Raw genomic sequence first — 21,371 nt, 5'->3', positions numbered from 1 at the left:
TCCAATGTCTGTGTTCTTTTGCCCATCTTAATCTTTTTCTTTTATTGGTCAGTCTCAGATATGGCTTTTTCTTTGCCACTCTGCCCTGAAGCCCAGAATCCCACAGCCGCCTCTTCACTGTAGATGTTGACACTGGTGTTTTGCGGGTACTATTTAATGAAGATGCCAGTTGGGGACCTGTGAGGCGTCTGTTTCTCAAACTAGAGACTCTAATGTACTTATCTTCTTGCTCAGTTGTGCAACGCGGCCTCCCACTTCTTTTTCTACTCTGGTTAGAGCCTGTTTGTGCTGTCCTCTGAAGGGAGTAGTACACACCGGTGTAGGAAATCGTCAATTTCTTAGCAATTTCTCGCATGGAATAGCCTTCATTTCTAAGAACAAGAATAGACTGTCGAGTTTCAGATGAAAGTTCTCTTTTTCTGGCCATTTTGAGCGTTTAATTGACCCCACAAATGTGATGCTCCAGAAACTCAATCTGCTCAAAGGAAGGTCAGTTTTGTAGCTTCTGTAACGAACTAAACTGTTTTCAGATGTGTGAACATGATTGCACAAGGGTTTTCTAATCATCAATTAGCCTTCTGAGCCAATGAGCAAACACATTGTACCATTAGAACACTGGAGTGATAGTTGCTTGAAATGGGCCTCTATACACCTATGTAGATATTGCACCAAAAACCAGACATTTGCAGCTAGAATAGTCATTTACCACATTAGCAATGTATAGAGTGTATTTCTTTAAAGTTAAGACTAGTTTAAAGTTATCTTCATTGAACAGTACAGTGCTTTTCCTTCAAAAATATGGACATTTCAATGTGATCCCAAACTTTTGAACGGTAGTGTATATACACATAAATAAATCTCCCTCTCACCCTATTTTGGGTTGTGTGTGTCTTCCTCAAACTCAGGTCCTCTACCAGAGGCCGGGGCGTTTGAGGGTCCTGCGCAGTATCTTAGCTGTTCCTAGGACTGCACTCTTTTTGACACAGACAATGTTGCAATCTCATTTAGCAGACGCTTCATCCAAATTGACATACATCTGAGAGTTAACACAACATAAGCAAGGATCTAGTCAGGAGACAACAATGCAAGTAAGTGCCAAAAAACTAGGTTCAAGTCCGATAGGACATAGGCGTCAACAGGCAGTGCACAAAGGCAATGCATAGGGTGCATAGAAGCGATTTAAAAAAAATACGAATACTACCAGCTGTGGAGGTGTTGGAGAAAGCGCTGGGTCTTTAGCTTCCTCTTAAACATGGAGAGAGACTCAGCAGATCAAATGGAGTTTGGTAACTCGTTTCACCACCGGGGAACTACAGAAGAGAAGAGTCTGGCTAGTGACTTAGGGCCCTGTTGTGGCGGAAGGCCAGGTGCCTTTCATTGGCAGAGCGTAGTGAGCAGGACTGAGTGTAGACCTGAATGCGGGAGTTATTTTAGTTGCTGTTTTGTAAGCAAGCATTAAGGTTTTGAATTTGATGCGAGCAGCAACTGGGAGCCAGTGGAAGGATATGAACAGCGGGGTGACGTGTGTTGTTTTGGGTTGGTTGAAGACCAGATGCACTGCCATGTTCTGGATCATTTGCAGAGGTTTGAAAGTGCATGCAGGGAGACCTGCCAGTAAGGAGTTGCAAGTAGTCAATGCGTGATATAACAAGAGCCTGTACCAGGAGATGAGCTGCATTATCAGACAGGTAGGATCTAATTTTCCTGATGTTGTACAGGGCAAATCATCACGACTGAGCAATCGAGGCCACATGAACCTTAAAGGTTAGTTAGTTATCAATAATGACACCCAGGTTTCGGGCAGACTTTGTGGGCATGAGTTGGGTTGACCTGAGCTGGATATTGATCTGTTGTTGTAAGGATGGACTGGCTGAGATGACAAGGAGATCTGATAGAGATAGTCATAGATAGGTTAAGCTAAAGGTGGCGTTCTTTCATCCATGCAGAGATATCAACAAGGCATGATGATATCTGTGCCGAGACTGTGAGGCCATCTGGCGGGAATGATAGGAAGAGCTGGGTATTGTCAACATAGCAATGGTATGAGAAACCATGGGAGCAGATGATTGCACCAAGTGAGGTGGTGTATATTGAGAATAGAAGGGGACCGAGCAGTGACCCTTGAGGCCCCCCTGTGGATAAGCTGTGTGGTTTGGACACTTCTTCTCTCCAAGATATTCTAAGGAGGGCAGATTCTGAGATACCAAGCTCAGTGAGTGTGGAGAGGATTTGGTGTTAACCATGTCAAAGGCAGCTGACAGATCTAGCAGCAATAAAGCTGAGGACTGACCAGCAGCTCTAGCCAAAACACGGTGATTCCATTACCGACAGGAGTGCAGTCTTGGTAGAGTGACCCCGTTTAAAGCCAGACTAATTCGGATCGTACAGATTGTTCTCAGAAAGGAATTCAGAGACATGGTTAAAGACCATGCACTCAAGTATTTTTGATTGAAGTGGTAGGAGTGAAATTGGTCTGTAGTTTTCAACCTGGGCTGAGTTGAGTGTAGGTTTTTTGAGCAGCAGGACGACCCAAGCTTGCTTAAATGAAGTGGAAAACACACCCGTTGTAAGCGAGGAATTGATGATGTGTGTGACTGTGGGGTTAAGTGTGGGGGGAAAGGGTTTGTAGGAGGTTGGATGGTATCGGGTTCAGCTGACAGATAGTGGAACGAGAGTCCAGCAGAAGCTTGGAGACTTCCTCCTCGGTCGGGGGAGAATGCAGTGAGTGAGGCACTGTTAGCTGGCAGTGGCAGACAGAGTTGGTCAGGTTCAGAGAACTGGTTACTGATAGCAGAAACCTAATCAGTAAAGTATGAGGCGAACTTGTCTGGAGTGAGCAGAGTGGAGGTTGGAGGAGGAGGCCGATTGAGGAGTGAGTTAAAATTACAAAAAAAATTTTCAAGCATCAGTGGCTTCACAGATCTTGCTCTAATATTAAGTGGCAGTAGCTGTTTTTAAACTGGAGGAGAATGATGCTAGGAGACGTTGATAGTCACTGAGGTCAGTGGACTCTGGTTTTACGCTATTTGCTCTCTGATGACCTCAGTGAGCCGTGGACTGGGGGGAGGGGTGTTATGAGCAGGTTTGGATGCTGGAAGGCAGAGATTGTTAACAGAGGAGGCTTGTGAGGAACAGAGTGTGACTGTAGCCTCATTGACAGGGAGTGAAGAGAATTCATTATGCAGAGGCATGGAAGCCAAGACCTCATCGGAAAGCTGGGTTGGTGTAAGGGACCGGATGTTTTGGTGGAAGGAGACCCTTTGTGGAGGAACATGAGGATGTTCCAGTAAGGAGGCCGTAAATTGAATAAAGACGTGGTGAGACCAATGTAGTGGGGTGACAGTCAGATTTGCTGTGGAGCAGTTCCGAGTCAAAATCAGATCCAGAGTATTGCCTGCTTTGTATGTGGGAGGGGTGGGGACCTGTTTGAGGTCAAAAGAGGACAGAAGAGACAGGGAAGTCAGTCGCTTGGGTTCTGTCAGTATGGATATTCATGCCTGCCATGACAATCAGCGGTGTGTCATCATCAGGAATGGCTGAGAATAACATGTCTAGTTCGACTACAAAGTTCCCCAGTTGACACCCTGGTGGGCGGTACATGACAACCACAAATAGCTTAATAGGAGCAGTAATCATGATTGCATGGTATTCAAAGGAGGAGTTGTTGCTTAGCGGAGAAAGCTTAGGGAATTTCCAGTCTTCTGAAATGAGGATACCCTTACCACCTCCACCCCCAGCACAACAGGGTGCGTGTGAGAAAGCAGAGTCAACAGAGAGTGCGAGCCGAGCAGTGTGACAGTGTTTTCTGTCAGGTTTCGGTTTCTGGTTTCGGTCAGGGCTAGTACCTGAATGTCTGACAGATTAGCAAGCACTTGGATAAATTCTGTTTTATTTACAGCCGACTGGCAATTCCATAAGCCAAAGGTAAAGGAGGAGTGAGTAGAAGAGGCTTTTCCTAAGTGAGTAGAGGTTCTCAGGGTTATACTGTCTCCAACGGGCGCGATTTTTTCCCCAATAACATTGAATGACAGGGATGTCTTTGTAGCATATGGTGGGTGAGGCAGGCAAAGAGAGAAAATAGTAGAAAAGGGAATTACCAGTCAGTGTCCTTGCTTGGTGGACTCGCACAGGTAGACTTGCAGGTTTTTACCCAATTCGGTCTTTACAAAATGAGGGCTGGCTCACAAGGGCTGACACTTCTGAGACCTCAGATGTTGTTCCTGGAATCTGCTGGGGCCACTCTTCCAGTTTGGGGGTCACAGCTCCTAGTGCTCCTATTACCACTGGGACTACTGTGGATTTCACCTTCCACGTCCGATCTAGTTCTTCCTTCTGCCTTTGGTATTTCTCTGGCTTCTCATGCTTTCTTCCTGATGTTGCCATCACTCAGGATTGCTACATTGATCACTACTACTGTCTTCTGTTCCTTGTCGACCACCACAATGTCTGGTTGGTTAGCCAGCACCTGCTTGTCAGTCTGGAACTTGAAGTCCCACAGGATCTTAGCTCTGCCATTCTTAATCACCTTTGGCAGTGTCTCCCATTTGGACTTGGGGACTTCCAGTCTGTAATCTGTACAGATACTCCTGTACACTATCCCTGCCACTTGGTTATGGCTTACAGTGTATGCTTTCCCTGCTGGCATTTTACACCCTGCTACTGGGTATTGGACTGTCTCGGGGCATCTTTGCACAGCCTGCATCTTGAGTCTTGTCTGGTGTGGTAGACCCATGCCTCAACCGATCTGGTCCCAAGTGCCAGTTCTTGTGCTGATATGATCAGAGCCTCTGTGCTGTCCTTCTGTCCGGACTTTTCTAGCCACTGGTAGGATTTCTCGATATCAGCTACGCCTTCTATCTATTGATGGTACAGCCCATAGAGGGGTTTGATCTTCCATAGTACCTCCTCTCCTCTTCTTGTTCCTCCACACACTCTTGTCTTTTGCTGCCTCAGGTACTCACTCAGCATTTCATCTATATATATACATACACACACACACACACATACATATATATATATTAGTAAAGAGCTGATAAAGATTTTATGGCATTGTGTAAAAAAATTACATTCTCTATTCTTACCTGAGAAGATATTGTGGACCACAGAGGAAGACCTGCTCATCCTCCTGCAAGGACAAATTCTGCAGCACAGCCAAGCCCTACATGATGGCCTACCAAAAGAAAATGGTTAATTCTTGAACAACATAATTTAAATATACCAATACAGAACAGCAAGCCATCATACACTGGTCTGTACACAAGCAGCACCATGGTAGGCATGCTGCTTGTATACGTTTTGAAAGTGCAGGAGCAAGAACATGCACAAATAGAGGGTTAGGCCTACCTCGGGAAATAGATGCCACAGATGAACAGCACTTCATCCGTGAAGCTTAGTTGTGTCAGTGTTCTATGCAGTATTATCTATCAGATAGGTGAAAAGGGTGTCCTGTTGTTCCTCACTGTCGAGGTAGAAAGGCACCCGGGGAGAGGACTTCTGATTAAACCACTTAGAAGGCTTCCCAATGAGTACACTCTATGGCCAAACCAAGGTACAGAAAATTTTGTTTTGTGGGAATTGGATTTTTGAGTGTATTGTGTTGTAGTTGTTATTCATTGAACAACTAATATCAAATGTCAGTTACATTAAATACACATTAAAGATAAAGATACATGAGCCACATAGTTAAATGATACATCTGTTCATGATATTCTTAATAAAGGCCCTGGGTGAATCTTTTCGGTGAGTTGTTCTGTAATGATGAGAAAATGTGAACATTCTCAAAGAACCATCAATGCTGCCCAGCTCCCTGTAACTGTGCAATGAAGTCCATCAGTCTCTTTTTCTCTGCAGTCCAGTCAATGACAGTCTGCATGTGGAGTGGAATGTCCTCAGTGATAGCACTCTTTCTTGGCACTCTGTATACTGGCTGAAGGGTTCCCTGAAGCTTCTGGCCTCATCAGTCCAGAAGGCAAACCTCTGGCCGTGCCGTTCAAACAATAACAACAAGATTAATCTAAAGTATTGCATAGTAAAAAGCAAAGGCATTGGTCTGCAATTGACATGCATAAATACTCACGACAGAGACTTCCATACAGTCTTACATTTCTTGTTACTGATGGTCTACTGATAGCCTGTTGATAGTTAACTTAATGTAGTTAAGACAGATGTTCTCTTGACATCCAACTGATAGTTTGTTGATAGTTTGTTGAATGGATGTACAGTAAGTTATTGATTTGAGGTGTATGAATTGATATGCATTCAGTCTACTCCTCCATGCCAACTCAATATTCACCTGGCACTAAGTGGATTCACAGGAACCATGCTGATCCCCCCTCCCCAATACTTTAGTTTGAACAAGCAGAGAAGTACTGGTACCATGAAAAGATTTGTGGACAGTATAGACTCCATTCTCAGGATCTACACATTCACTCTGAATGTGGGAACTTGTTGTTATGTCCTTATGTTTGGCTGTGTGCCTCCTTTCTATGTGCCCTTTTTAAAAGTTTTTGTTCATGAGAACCTAGCAGCGTATGGGGGACTGTTTCTGTAGTACTGGCTTCACACAGACCCTTTGCATCTGTCCACTTGGATTAGAGAGGGTTGTTGGAGCTGGGGTGGTGGTGGTTGCTGAAACTGAGATGGTGGTGATTGTTGGAGCTGTGTGAATGGTATACCTCAAAACATAAGAACATAGAATTGTAATATTATTATTTTACGATCATATTATTTAAAAGTGCAAATTATGAATACCCAAAATCTGAATCAAGTATCTGGCTAGAAGGCACAACAGTGCCTCTACTACCTACATCACCTGAAGTGAGCAGGCCTCCACCACCCCATCCCCATCCCCACCCATCTACAGAAGCTCACCTCAAAATCCCAAGAAACTTCATTCACATCAATGTATTGCTTGTCACAGGGCAATATTTACTACGCTACAATTGGCTGTTTCACACTGAGGGGGTGGGACTCAAGATAGGTCACTTTCATTTCTTCATAGGTAGCATTTAATACTTCTTTCTGCTTGTTCCCTGTTTCTCAGTGGTCGCCACAGCGGACTTTTGCCCTCCATAGCTTTTTGTCTCATGCATCCCTCTCCTGCAGTCCATCATCCTCCTCATGGCCTCCTCTATCTGGTCTCTCCATCTTTTCCTTGGTCTTCCTCTTTTGCCAGATATTTCCAGGTCCAATACTTTCTTTCCTATATAGTCTATACTCTGTACATGTCCAAACCATCTCAATCTTGTCTCTCTCAACTTCTCATTCATTCCTCTGATCTTGAATGTAGCTCTCACTTCTTCATTTCTCTTCCAGTCTTTTCTAGTCACTCCCAAGGACCAATGCAGCATGCTCATCACTGCTACTTGTAATGTAGATTCTAGCCTCTGTTGTTGTCACTGCTTCCATACCATAGAGCATTTGATACTGAAAGTACAAATGTAACTGGGGTGAGATGATGATAAAAATCCTTGAATCCTGGTCACCACAAACAAATCAGAGAGGGACTTAATTTGATTAATTGCTCAAATTGAATTGAGCATTACGTTCAGGCTGCTTTTAATGCATAGATTCATTGTAACCCCATTTGCATTTCCCAAGAGAATGCTTGCAAACTTTACCTTCATGGCGAACTGCACAGTTGAAATGGCTCTCTAAATGGGTTCTGACCTTGCTCAACTTTGTTGTACCAAGTTTGTTGTACAGAGAGCGGGCAGTGGAAGTCCTCGCAACATGTGGTGCATCTTTCGAATTCGGGCAAGTATCTCCCTTCATGGATTGTTATATGCATCTTGAAAAGGAGAGAGCTTAATTGGTCAAGCTGAACATTTTTGAGATCATTTCACAGACATAAATTAGGCGTAAGCCTAGTACTGAATCAAAAGACATTTCGAACCTTCTGTCCTGGGTTGAGCTTAATCGGTGTCCATGACATCACTCCATAAAGGCTGCACAGTACATGGCAGAATCTAACACATGGTGACATTTGGTGTAGGCCTGCAGACTGGGCCTAAATTAAATAACCGACTATTAAAAATGCCAAACATCTCATGGAAAATTACAAGTGTCAAAATGAAGAGACTGGCTGACACCACGTCTTGTGGGGTAAACAGGAAGTCGGCACAGTTTAATTATTAAGATTATTTAAACTGAACTGAAATGGTAAAACAATGAGTGTTAAACAAACATTTACACTTATAATAAGCTAAAGGTGATTTAATGTAATGCTAGCTGACAAGACGCAGATCATATCGACATGCTTTTATCATCCTCTGAAATTTAATTAATACGCTAGTTAGAATGAATTATCATAGTCATTAAGGCAACAATTAATACAAGACACCTGGCTGGGCTTGCCAAAATCGCGCTACGGTTTGATTAAATAAATAAGCAAACAGGCCATTGTGCAGCAACCCATCACAAGCTAACAGGCGACTGCAGGGCCTTCGGATGGTCCGTTAGCTACGCATACCTCAGCTAGCTAACGCTAAGTCTGCTGTCCAATTCAACACACCAGGATTAAACAAAGAAAACCTCATTCACATTCGGTGCTCGTACTCCGATTGTCGTCCATCTTGTCCACAGAAGTGCGGTCCTTGGTCATCCCAGTCGCTGGGTGGCAGTGTCGGGAAAAACTAGGCTTCAGGAAACGGGGTTGTGGGACTGCGAGGGACCTTTTACAGGATGCGCTCGCAACCGGCGTTAGGCGCGCCGCGGGTCGCGTGTTTGTGGACCGTAGGATGGTTAGGGCAGATGCTGCAATTCCGCTATTTGGCAGCAGGGGGAGTGTCCCCAGAATGTCCGCGTACTGAAATGTGACGTAGGCTTCACCCTGTAGACAGACAGCTGTCATTCTAGCCAAATATTTCGGTGGACTTATCGCTGAATTCAAGCAGATGTAACGTGTTTTGTGACGTATTGTCGCGGTTTTTCTATAGCCCGGATAACTATGGATGGAGGCGGGGACTTTTAGGTGCGACAAACCGGGCTTCACCACCGTTAGCTAGATAGCTGCGCCAATGCTAGGGCTGGCCTGCTAGTTAGCTAGTTAGCCGTGTGCTAATGGGTTAGCAAGCTCACCTTGGGACCAGGGCTGGTGATGGAACAGGGCGGCTGAGCTCTAGGCGGGGCGGGAGATGGATGGCTGCTCTCCGGGGTGCGTGTCTCTCTCTCTCCGTACTCTGGCTCCGGCGTGACCGGGTGAATGTCTCTCTCAGTCTCTCTGGGGAAGCTCACGGGGGTAGTCAGCTAGCTACAGGTACCGAGGCAGTCTGCTGCTAACACTACCACTGCTAGCCACCGTATCTGCTGTCTAGCCCAGGATACGCTAGGTTTCCCTGCTCTATCCCACGCTAAGGTGACAGTCTACGATATGGTTGCTAAACAGTTCTGCCTTTGTCTCCCCCGCGGTGTCTAATATAGTTGCGTCTGTGACAGCGCGAGCTAACCTGTGATTGGTCCTCTAGCTGCACGTGCCCAGTGCAACAGTCCAAGTACATCCCCAGGCATTTCCCACTACACTGCCCCCCTCCAGCACTGTTGAGTCCCTTCAACATAAATGAACAACAGACTACAAAGATCAGTCTGATTAATCTAACACGATAAACGGGACAGAACACCCGCGAAATGAACTAGGCCCGGAACAAAGGGCGTCAGACAAATGTGGGTGGTCGCTATCCATACTGGACTCTTGTGACTAGCCTAGTAACCCCCAAGTCAACTAGTCACGTCCGTCAAAGTTAGTCTAGGAGCCAGGCGGGCCTCCGGACTGGCCGGCCCCGTCTGGTGGTGTACGGGAGATGGGACTCAGCGGCGTTGGCTTCGTCTCCTTCTGGGTCAGGGGCGTTGGACTGCCCGCCCGGAGCACAGGCTGCTGTCCCACGACGTTGGGTGATTGTCGACTCGCCTGAAGAGTAGCTGGCAGCAGTGTGTTGGAGCGGCTGGAACCGAGCCGGGGAGCCTGGTGTGCTGGGTCCTCCATCGTCGTTTGCGTGGAACAGGTCCTCCAGCCGGAGATCAAGGTCTTCATCGATCTCCTCCTGCTCTGTCACTCCTTCGTACTCCTCTGTTCTCTGCGCCCCCGGCTCCTCCATGTCAGCAGCGGGAGGACCTCCTTCAGGTGTTTCCTGCGGCCCTATGGCTGGTGCTGGAGCAGACAACAGAGCATGGCGCCTGTCATCTGTGCCCCAGATCTTCACCAGGCAGTCATCTGAGCCCATGAAAATGCGTCGCCCGGTGCGGTCGAAGGTGACACAGTAGACAGAGGAGAGATGTCCCAGAATCCTCTTGTGCATCTTCATGTGCTGGTAGACAGCTGTAGGCAGTAGCTGGCGTAGACGGTAGGAGCCATTGAGCCGACGCCCATTGCTCGTCTCCACGATATTGGGTGGACTCCCATAGATAATAGGAGGCTCTGGGGGTCGTCCACAGTGCAGAGCAGCCAGCGCTGAGCCCTTCCACACAACATGCTTGCAGCTCTTGTTGGTACGCAGGAGGTTCTGCCTGCCGGCTCCCAGGATGCTGTGGAGACCAGGCACGCTGGCAGGAACCTCTTTCTCCAGCAGTGGACATACTCGAGAACACACTTGGAGTAGGTGGTCTGGGCTGATGTGCCTGTGCAACTTCACCTTGTTAATGTTGTCGATGCCACTGGCCAGGGTCTTGAGCTCGGGGGTGCTCAAGCTGTCTCCTACCGGCGGAGGACTTGGAGAGCTATCGCGACGCCGCTCGTCTTCCCATGCTACTCGCCGGACTCTCCCCCCTCCTTCAACCTCTCGCCCCAGCGTCGCTCCAAAGTCATACTCGCGTGCCTCAACCTTCCTGATTGCTTCAGCTAGTGTTTTGGGTTCTGCCCCCAGGACTTCATACGCGATGTTTTGGTTCTTCAGCCCGCGCAGAAAGGCTTCTGCAGCGTAGGCCTCCTGCAGTGTAACACCAACCCGCGGGTATGCCAGTGTGACAAGTCCCCTCACTTCCTCGCCAAACGCATAGAGGGTCATCTCTCTGGCCTGCTTAACCTCGCTGAGTTTACGGCGCGCAGTTCCCCCAGGCAGCTCTTTACCGTAGCGGCGGCGTAACTGGGTGATGAGCGCGTGGTAGTCATCTTTTATCGGAGCCGGCTGCGCGATGACAAAAGACATGGCGTTGTCCCTCAGTCGGAGATACAAGGCGTCCAAACAGGTCTCGTCGGTCCAGCCCCTCTTTCTCGCCATCCGTTCGAATGGTCCAACGAAACTATCCCAGTCGCCCTTACCATCAAAAGTGGCGAGGAGCTTGATGTCATTTTCGTGTCCTCGGTCGGGACCTTGTGAGCTTCGGTTGCCGCTCCGACTTTGAAGGTCTCCTGTCTGGCTCTGTTGACCTCTAGAGGAACCTGCCTGCCCTCCAACGCTGTCATCCAGCAGGTTTCGGCCGCCGTTGCTGTCCAGGGACATTTGGCCACCCTGCATCCCGTCGGGGGGTGGTACTGCAGTCGCTCCATTTTTTCCACCATGACCGATCGGAGTGCTGGTAAGTGGTGCGGGCTCACTGGGTCCATTTCCTGTATAGCGCAGGGCTGCTGGGGCCGCTTTGCTGCTCGGCCTGGCTGGCGTCTCCTCATTGCGCCGGTCGCTCAAGTTAGCCACTGCGCCCATAGCTGCTGGCAACAGGTGATCAGCGCCATCTCGCTGTCTGGCCCCTGGGTTCTCCCGGGCCGGGGTGAACTGCGAGAGTAGGCCCATGTCTTGCACCGTTCTGCTAGTTCGTTCTCCGAGCACAGCCCCTGCCGACCCTACACAACTATCGCTTTGAGGGCCACCAGGAGAAACCCCCTGCTTCACCACTTGAGCGATGGGCGACAAACCGGGAGGCTCACCCCGGATATCCGAACGATGACGGGCCCAATCGGCGCGCTGAATGGGAGGTGTGGGGGGACGAAATCGCTTAGCCACCGCCTCCGCTAGTCCATCGATATGCGCTGTGAGGGCCTCCATCTGCATCTCTATCTGGCGTTGCATCTTAACTTGGGCCTGGCGTTCCACGTTTTCCATCTGGCGTTGCATCTGAACCTGGGCCTGGTTCATGGTTTCCATCTGCGCCAGGAGGAGCTTCATCCAGGCGTGCTCTCCGGGGTCTTCGGTCCCCACACCAGCACCATCCAGACTCAACTCAGACTGTTCTTCTACATCTCCCTTGTCCTGTGACATTTTCACTTTTCCACTGATTTACGTGACTGCTGAAGAAATTACAGTGCTTCACAAAACGGCTGACTCACTCAGTTGCTAGCTGGGTTAGCTCACAGTGTGCAGGCTGAATTATGCCGCCATGTGACCGGGGCAGGATCCTCCGGTGTTGAGATTATGGCGAATCCCAACCTTTTATCCCACTTCTGACACCACTTGTCGCGGTTTTTCTATAGCCCGGATAACTATGGATGGAGGCGGGGACTTTTAGGTGCGACAAACCGGGCTTCACCACCGTTAGCTAGATAGCTGCGCCAATGCTAGGGCTGGCCTGCTAGTTAGCTAGTTAGCCGTGTGCTAATGGGTTAGCAAGCTCACCTTGGGACCAGGGCTGGTGATGGAACAGGGCGGCTGAGCTCTAGGCGGGGCGGGAGATGGATGGCTGCTCTCCGGGGTGCGTGTCTCTCTCTCTCTCTGTACTCTGGCTCCGGTGTGACCGGGTGAATGTCTCTCTCAGTCTCTCTGGGGAAGCTCACGGGGGTAGTCAGCTAGCTACAGGTACCGAGGCAGTCTGCTGCTAACACTACCACTGCTAGCCACCGTATCTGCTGTCTAGCCCAGGATACGCTAGGTTTCCCTGCTCTATCCCACGCTAAGGTGACAGTCTACGATATGGTTGCTAAACAGTTCTGCCTTTGTCTCCCCCGCGGTGTCTAATATAGTTGCGTCTGTGACAGCGCGAGCTAACCTGTGATTGGTCCTCTAGCTGCACGTGCCCAGTGCAACAGTCCAAGTACATCCCCAGGCATTTCCCACTACACTATGTTAAACTAACGTTAGTTAAACACATTTCTGTGATGTGTGTGTGTGTGTGTTATTCACCCTGTTTTGACGCGTGTGTGATGTTTAGTGTTTGAGCTGCTAGTGCTAGTGTAGCTAGTCTAGCGCTACGTTACAATATACGTTACATCTGCTTGAATGACAGCTGTCTGTCTACAGAGTGAAGCCTACGTCACATTTCAGTACGCGGACATTCTGGGGACACTCCCCCTGCTGCCAAATAGCGGAATTGCGGTCTCTGCCCTAACCATCCTACGGTCCACAAACACGCGACCCGCGGGTCTGGGTCTGGGGCCGTGTCGCGCTTGTTGCTCTGCAGCATCAGACACTATTCTGTCGCTACTTCACAGCCATGGCAAAGCAACAGCGCCCTCTACCGTTTCTCTGTAGATCCAACTTCCGCTTCCGTGTGATGAAGCGTTTGCATGCCTCTGATTGGCCAACGCTAACCCAACCTTAACCAATCAGAGGCAGAGTTTGCTGGCCGACATAAAACGCATCACTGCAAGTGCTCCAGCGCAGGAATGTGGCCCCCAGAAACCAGATTTGAAAGTCCGGTTTACTGCAGATCCAGAGAGGTTTACTTGGTGGTGATAGTTAATCATCATTGTGTGAACTCGTTTGGCGAGGGTTTAAATATCACCGACATTCATTTATAGTGCAACGACCACGGACTAGACTCGCTAGCCCTTGGCTAACGGGTCAGACCCTTTAGTGAGCTGGTTAACGTAGTCGCCCGTGGTGCGGGAGACCCGGGCTCGGTTCCCGGCTGCACCCCCAACCCCCCCCCTCCCCGAATTCGCTCCATTGGTGTCAGAAGTGGGATGGTGAGACCGTGACGTCATCGGAAGCGCGTGCGCCCAGAGGCGTGAGGGAGCTGGTATGCTGAGGAGGAGGAGGAGGAGGAGGGGAGGGGAGGGCGTAGCGTAACGACCACGCATGCCTCTAGGCGCATTGGTCATAATTATTTTCCACACTCATTGGCGGAGCCAGCGTATTTTTTTGGGGTGCCCAGTCGGAGCTTGACTATTAATGGGGGGGGCTACGGAACTGTGGATATACCAGAATAAGCACACACGACCAAACGCAATCGCACGTGTTAAGAATGGCCAATACACACACTGGGCAATACAAACACACACACAAACACACACACACACACACACGCAGGCCAGCGGCAGTTTGTCCTGCACCGCGGTTGGTCTGCAAACCGCGTATCAGACCTCGTGTGCGATGCAGGACAAACTGCCGAGTCCCAAACGTCTGTGATCGCTATGCTTTAGGAACGGAAGTGACGTCTTGGCCCTTCCTGTGGGTGTTGGCTAACACCCACGTTAGCGTCCACGCGGGCCGTAGCATCGTCAAACCGATTGTCCTCCTGCTGTAGCTGAGCTCCCGTCTCTAAACTTGTCTCATTTAACTGGAGTTTGTGGTATAAAAACGAACTACCGTGACCACCAGATGAGCCACATCGATCCAAACGGAAGACATTAAGGACACGTAGCTTTAAATACGTTCACTTGTTGTTACTCCATCCTCCAAGAATGTCGTGAACTACCCGCAGAAAGCAGAGAACCAGCAGGCCTGCCGGTCCCAGGGGACCTGATAAGAGCCACTGTCTCGGACTACTTTGGCACCTAAACACGTGACGTCATTCCCCTCAAACTAACCTACACAGAGCAGAGGGGGACCCCCCCCTTCTCCCCCTCATAATGAACTTTTACATTGGTCCTCCACTGCAGTTTTCCAAAGGTGCAATAAGACCAACTCTAATTTTCCAGGAGTCAGATTCAGGGACTCGGTGCATAAATGGACTTGTTGCCGACGCTACTCCGCTTTGCATGTGACCCTGCTCCATCCCGGCTCTTCCTCCTGTTCTTAACAGCTCTTCCAAGCTCTCTGGCTACAGACTGAGCCGCCACAAGTCAGAAGCACCACCTCGGACTGCATTTCGCCCCAACATTTATTTCAAGCTGGATCCTTTCAGTGGCCCTCAGAGGGCAATAAGAGCAGATATGGATAAGCTAAGAGCAAAGGTAGTTATCAGCCAGCCAGCCAATCAATCAATCAATCAATCAATCAATCTTACTGCAGAGGAGGAGGTAGGAGGCGGTGCCGGTGAGCAGAGCACGACTCCGGACCAGAGAGGCGACCAGTCCGCAGATCCCACCCAACACCAGGAGGACCAGACTGATGGGGAGCACCACCACGATCACACTGTGCATGTCTGGAGAACACACGCACACGCACACGCACGCTCAGATGGATTATTGCAGTCTGTCTTCATTATTAAAAGGACGCAGACTTTAAGAAGAACTCACTCAGCATTTGTAATTCCGACTCTGTGTAGTTTGATTCGGCGGCTGTGAAGAAATAAACCTTCCCACCTGGATATGATGACAAGAAAAAACAAGAAATAGCGCAAATAAGATTAAATTCCTTAATGGAGTCACTGAGTAAACAACCCAAAGTGGAATCACCGTGAAGAAACCCACACTCAGATCTCCACTGGGGCGTTTATTCAGTCGTCTCTCTGACGAGTATCGAGTTTACCTTCGTGGATTCTCCACAGTCCTGAATGGGAGCTCAGATCCTCCATGTGGCTCCGGTTTAGCGGATTCATCTCTATGATGTACCAGTACTCGCTGCCGATGGCCGCAGCCAGTAAAGTAAAACTCAGTAGCAGGGAGACGCAGGCGGAGATGGCCACCCGGCTGGAACTTCTCATCCCGTCCCGTTCCTCGGTCCAATCAATGCGTAACTTCAAAACGTGGATCCGGCGCCTCGGCTGCGATCCGCGTTTTTACGCACAGGACGCAGCGTTCACACTGAGGCGACGCGTTACATGTTAACGTTACTTTAGAGGACACGCAGTTGGCGTGACGTCACAGGACCTGACGTCCACGAAACACCAACCACGCAGAAATTGTTTTATATCCACGGGGGTCGGCGGTTCGAATCCCCGTGTTACCTCTTACTAAGAGACGGGTGAAAAGTTTCAAGTTGTACATATCAACTTACGTCCCCAATGCCGTCCGTTCAGCCTCATCACTGGGGACGTAACTTGATATGTACAGCTGAGACTTTTCACCCGTTTGTTGGTAGGTGCTGGTGAGAGTCTGCTGGTAGGTGCTGGTAGGTGCGGGGCAACCAGGCGTCTCGAGGCAGCAGAGCCAAGTGGTGGGGTGGGGGTGTAGGGCTTGACCATGGCCTGGAGATAGGAAGGAGCTGTTCCTTTCCCTGGCCTGTAGGCCAGCACCAGAGTCTTAAACTGGATGTGAGGAGCTACTGGGAGCCAGTGTAGGGACATGAGGAGGGGAGATGTGTGGGAGCACTTAGGGCGGTTGAACACCAGACGAGCTGCAGCTTTCTGAACAAGCTCCAGAGGTCTGATGGCCGACGCCGGGGCGCCAGCAAGGAGGGAGTTGTAAACTGATGTCCAGCTATGTGGACGGCGTTAAGCAGCTGGTTGTGGTGAACGACCTCTGGAAGGGATCTCTGCACACATTAGGCCCGTTTCCTCTCTATAGGCGAGGAGGCTGCATCGCCGACAGTTCAGCCGTTTATACACTCGCCCATAAAAACACCATTTAGCACCGACAGCCATGTCAGTTGTTCAAGTTTGGCATCGCGCACCTGGAGGACGGAAATTCCACCCTCGGACTTTGAATCTTTGAATGGAGCGCAGCATTAGGCCCAATCCCCCCCCCCCCTCCACCCCCCCGCCGAGGTTAAGGTTAGGGCACAAGACGGAGCTGGCATGTGGCGCTCCAGTGGTGCAGGCTGCAGCTGGACCCTTCTCTTTTCAGTCCGAGGTAAAGCTACAAGAAAAAAGCACAACCCCGAGTCTGAGTCTTTTCTTTCTTCATTCGTTTATTAAACATGTAGCAAATTAAAACTCGGCTCCTTCCTCCGTCACTCTTCACCCATGACCGTCTTCACGATTTCTGCCCTCCTCAATTTGGCCGCCTCCGCATACATAGCGATGGCGTCTTTACATCGTTTACCCTGTGATGAAAGGAACAGAAGTGATATTTGGAACAGGAATGCCGTCAAGACCTCTTGTTCCTGCTGCAGTTACAGAAGGACATTTAAAAAAACTCTTCGCTTGTGAGCAGTCTTGTACTTGATGTGACTTTTAAGTAGTTCGTTATTCCCTTGTAAAGCGTACCATCATAAACTTGTGTTTCTCTTTATGTAGTTTAAGGAATTCTTCCACAGTCAGGTTCTCCACTTTCTTCTTCAGCTTGATGAAGTGGCAGACGGAGGAGTGAGACTTGTGTTCCTTTCTGGAAAGCAAGACAGAAACGGTTAAATCCACAGGCTTCAGTTAACCGGTGTGCAAGACATCTGTCAGCAAAGTTGAAGGTTTCTACGCAGTAGAGCTGGTGTGTGTGTGTGTGTGTGTGTGTGTGTGTGTGTGTGTGTGTGTGTGTGTGTGTGTGTGTGACTCTCCTGCACATTATCAACACGTCTTCCAGGAAAATGAAGTGTGAGATACGCAACACAGAGTGTAGGTAAAGAGCAGCATTACAGTCCTGTGTTTTACTCTTATGTGCAGTTTGTTCCCAGAGTCCTGGTGACTGCAGCCCTTTATTAAGAAATCCTGCAGCCGAAATCTTCTGTTCTCAACAGTGAGAAACGTGTGTCTTCATGCATGCTCAATAATGCAGGTAAGAAAATCAAAGAAGGTTGAATCAGCTCACCTGGACATGTTTACTGACAGATACGTGTCATCACTCGACTAATGCCCCTTTTCCAGGGCACGGGACCGACTCAGCTCAGCTCAACTCTACTCGCTTTTTCTGGTTTTCCATTGGGCAAAAGTTAAGGATAGTACCTGGTACCAGGTACTTAATTTGGTACCACCTCCGTCGAGGTTCCAAGTGAGCGGAGCCGATATTAAAAGCTGACATGAAAATACCACTATAAATAAATAAAATACAAATTGAATCTTAAGAAACAACAAAAACTCGTCAACATGCCCACAAATGACTTCGCCATCAGGGGCACTATCTGCAGCGGAAAACAAAATCCCAAAAAGTAAAGCGAACAGAGTCGAATAGAGTCGAGTGGAGTGGAGTTGAGCCAGTACCATGCGGTGGAATGGGGCATAAGTGACTTCTTCAGGCTAAACAGACTGCAGGTATCACCACCCTTATAAACAATACAGCGGCATAACGACCCAAACTGTGTGACCACTGATCATGTGTACGGTTCACAGAGGATTAGGGACTGTTGCAATCACAGCATTGTAAAATGGTGACAGTTGTATAACGACAGAAACCAACGACCAGTTTCATGATCACATATGGGTGTGTCTATACTCGGGGTAAGATGCCATGTTGGTAAATCCAAGCCTTGAACCTGCCAGCTAGGCCAGACTTGTCTACTGTGGTGAACCAATTCTCAAGTTCCTTGATGGTTGCTTGGATTGCCGCTATCGAACCCATGTGTTTTTTAGAAGGAATATTGGAACGTCATTTTTGACAGCCCTAACCCCCACCCTTATAAACTATACACAGGCATAACGGCTAAAAGCAACGATCGGTTTCATATGCAAACTGCCGTGAGCATTAACTAGAGTTTAAATGGTCATGTGTACTATTCACAGAGAATTGGGGAATAGTTGCAATCACAGCATTGCAAGATGGAGACAGATGTACTCTTAGACACCCCCCCCCGATAGGGAGGAACGCTGGTTTGAATTGGGAATGAGGGTTGCCATCTAGGGAAAGAGGGAACGACCATCCCTAAACCGAGGGGGGCCTAAGAGAACATCTGTCACCATCTTACAATGCTGTGATTGCAACCAATCCCAAATCTGCTGTGAATAGTACACATGACCATTGTAACTCTAGTTAATGTTCACGGCAATTTGCATATGAAACCGATCGTTTTCGGTCATTATGCCACTGTATTGATCATAAGGGTGCGGATACCTGCAGTCAGCTGAGAGTGAAGAAGTCACTTAGATGATGATGAAACATTTCTCACTCAATAAATGGTGTGTCCAGATGAACCGATTCAGTTTGCTGTGTTTCACCTGGATTGAGCATGCATAAAGATATATTGATCTCAAATGGAAAATAGAAAATCCACAGTAAAGCCAAAGAGAAAAACGTGTTTAGCAGGTTTCGATGAGTGTTCTCCTCCACATGCACTGGTAGAATATCTGGAAAGCAAATTTAGATTTCCACCGAAGAGATTAAAATTCATTTGTGAGTAAAAGCTCACTGATTTTCCTTCCTTCCAGGTGTGTTTTTATGCTACCAACATACTGAACAGGATAATCTTACATCGGATCATCTTCTGGTTCCCAGCCTTCCAGTTCCTTGAGGCAGAAGAAGCAGGTGGCGGTGTCAGGGCTGTTGTCTGAAGGGGTGTGGATGAAACCGGCTTTGGCCATCTGCAGAGAGTGAGAAGAAGTTTAGTTTTATTTGTACCACTTTAAATTACGATTCAGTCCCACAGGTTCATATACTATTTAATTCTCTGATAAGACAGAATAGCCCTATCCTGATGAAGAAAAACTCCACAGAAGAAAACCATTACTGGAAAAAATGTCAAATTTCAGGAAGAGCTTCAGAAGAGGGATTCCTCTTTCTGGACAGATGGACATGAATTAGAAATGACCACCAACAACAGATTTACAATAACTACTTAATGAGGCACTAATTATTATGATATACAAATATACAGACTAACGACTGTTCGCCTGTATATAGTCAATCCTCGTGTATATATCTGATGACTGCTGTGTTGTTATTCTTCGTACACTGTGAGAGCCACGAAACCGGAGTCAACCCTATTGTGTGCAAACCTACACGGCCAATAAATCTGATTCAATCTGACACCAGCAGCAATGCAGTATGAATGTTTTTTTTTAAATATTTGGAGTACCTGTATTTTTAATGATTTTGGCTGTGGAGTGTTTTTATTGATTTTGTATTATACATTATTGTGAATAAAGTTCCTTTTATCCTCCCTTATAAATGTGATTCTGATTAAAACATATGTGTCTAGCTATCTACACAACATGAAGACCATACTGCTGTATCAGACTGGAGCAGAACTCACGTCGATATTCAGCAACGCCATCTCACACCAAGCAAAAACCAACCTCCACCTCCCTTGGCATTTCTCCCCCGCGTTCCTGGCTATCGTTACTTCATTGGGTGGGTTTAAATACGGATTTTTACAGTATAGACTTCATTCATCCATCTTCAGCCGCTTCTCCGGGGTCGGAGGCAGCAAGCCAAGGGCCATGTGAGGGCAGTACAGATGTTTTCATTAAAACCATTAGCTTGCTAGCTACCCTGCTAACGCCAGCTCCCTGCATATTCAGTCTTATCCACGCCCCACTGAGTTGTGTGCAGATGTTGATTTGATACTCATCTGTTAACTTGTTACCGGCTACCTGCTTAGTTTGGACTTCATGCCGTCTGATGCCGCGCAGCTGGCTCTGTACTGGGCTCTGTGCGGGGGCACTGAGTGCTCTGAAGGGCGCCCACAAATAAACTGTACAATCATTATTATCATTATTATTATCATTATTATTATTATCGTCGTTAGCTCACATGCACTAACACGCATGCTCGACCCTAGAAGCCGCCTCAGGTCTTGCGCCGGGAACTGGTCTCTGATCATACCGCCGGACTTCACGCTAGCCCCGGACTTCACGCTAGCCCCGGACCTCACGCTAGCCCCGGACTCCGGACTTCACGCTAGCCCCGGACTTCACGCTAGCCCCGGACCTCACGCTAGCCCCGGACTCCGGACTTCACGCTAGCCCCGGACTTCACACTAGCCCCGGACTCCGGACTTCACGCTAGCCCCGGACCTCACGCTAGCCCCGGACTCCGGACTTCACGCTAGCCCCGGACCTCACGTTAGCCCCGGACTCCGGACTTCACGCTAGCCCCGGACTCCGGACTTCGCGCTAGCTGGCCTTGTTAGCTTACTTACGTTCTCTGGAGTACAACAACAGCCCTCGTTGAACGGCCATCCCACGAAGGTTTTCAGTCTATTTTCGTAGAAATACATTTGAGTGTCCTTGTCTTGGTAAGGGTCCATAGCTGGAGTCTTTGAAAGGTTGTTGTTGTTTTTGTGTGTATGTGTCAACCTTTAAGCGTTGAAATGTTATGCCGGGCAGCAGAGACCAGTATCCTGCGCGACTGAAGCGGAAGGCAGTTTAAATTCCAGCGGATGTTTCCCTCGACCATTCTTATTAGTCAACGCATCGCCCGCCCTCTCTCTGCTGCACTGTTCTGATTGGTCAACATAGTTTCTTCGACTATTCTGATTGGTTAATTTACGCCTGGATGTATCATGGGTAACGTAGTTCTGGATGGTTACTGGTCCAAAACA

The 21,371-nt window shown here is 48.5% G+C and overlaps 2 protein-coding genes across 2 annotated transcripts in view; both read right to left on the bottom strand.

The window, feature by feature from the left end:
- tmem235b (transmembrane protein 235b) overlaps positions 1-15,729 on the bottom strand; it is a 32,769-nt gene extending 17,040 nt beyond the window's left edge. The window contains exons 1-3 of the mRNA XM_056297575.1: positions 15,555-15,729; positions 15,323-15,388; positions 15,091-15,228 (exon numbers count right to left, since the gene is read on the bottom strand). Coding sequence (XP_056153550.1) covers positions 15,091-15,228; positions 15,323-15,388; positions 15,555-15,729 — 379 coding nt within the window. The remainder of the gene's footprint in view (positions 1-15,090; positions 15,229-15,322; positions 15,389-15,554) is intronic.
- A 1,132-nt stretch (positions 15,730-16,861) lies between these two features.
- Positions 16,862-21,170, bottom strand: birc5a (baculoviral IAP repeat containing 5a). The gene is made up of 4 exons (XM_056297805.1): positions 20,970-21,170; positions 19,301-19,410; positions 17,173-17,290; positions 16,862-17,009 (listed from the first exon to the last, which is right to left on the bottom strand). The coding sequence occupies exons 1-4, from the start codon at positions 21,075-21,077 to the stop codon at positions 16,917-16,919; spliced, it is 429 nt and encodes a 142-aa protein (XP_056153780.1). The 5' UTR covers positions 21,078-21,170; the 3' UTR covers positions 16,862-16,916.
- Positions 21,171-21,371: the final 201 nt, after the last annotated feature.

Source organism: Lampris incognitus, chromosome 17, assembly GCF_029633865.1.
Source record: "Lampris incognitus isolate fLamInc1 chromosome 17, fLamInc1.hap2, whole genome shotgun sequence".
NCBI classification, from domain to species: domain Eukaryota; kingdom Metazoa; phylum Chordata; class Actinopteri; order Lampriformes; family Lampridae; genus Lampris; species Lampris incognitus.
This window is presented reverse-complemented; position numbering and strand designations above follow the sequence as displayed.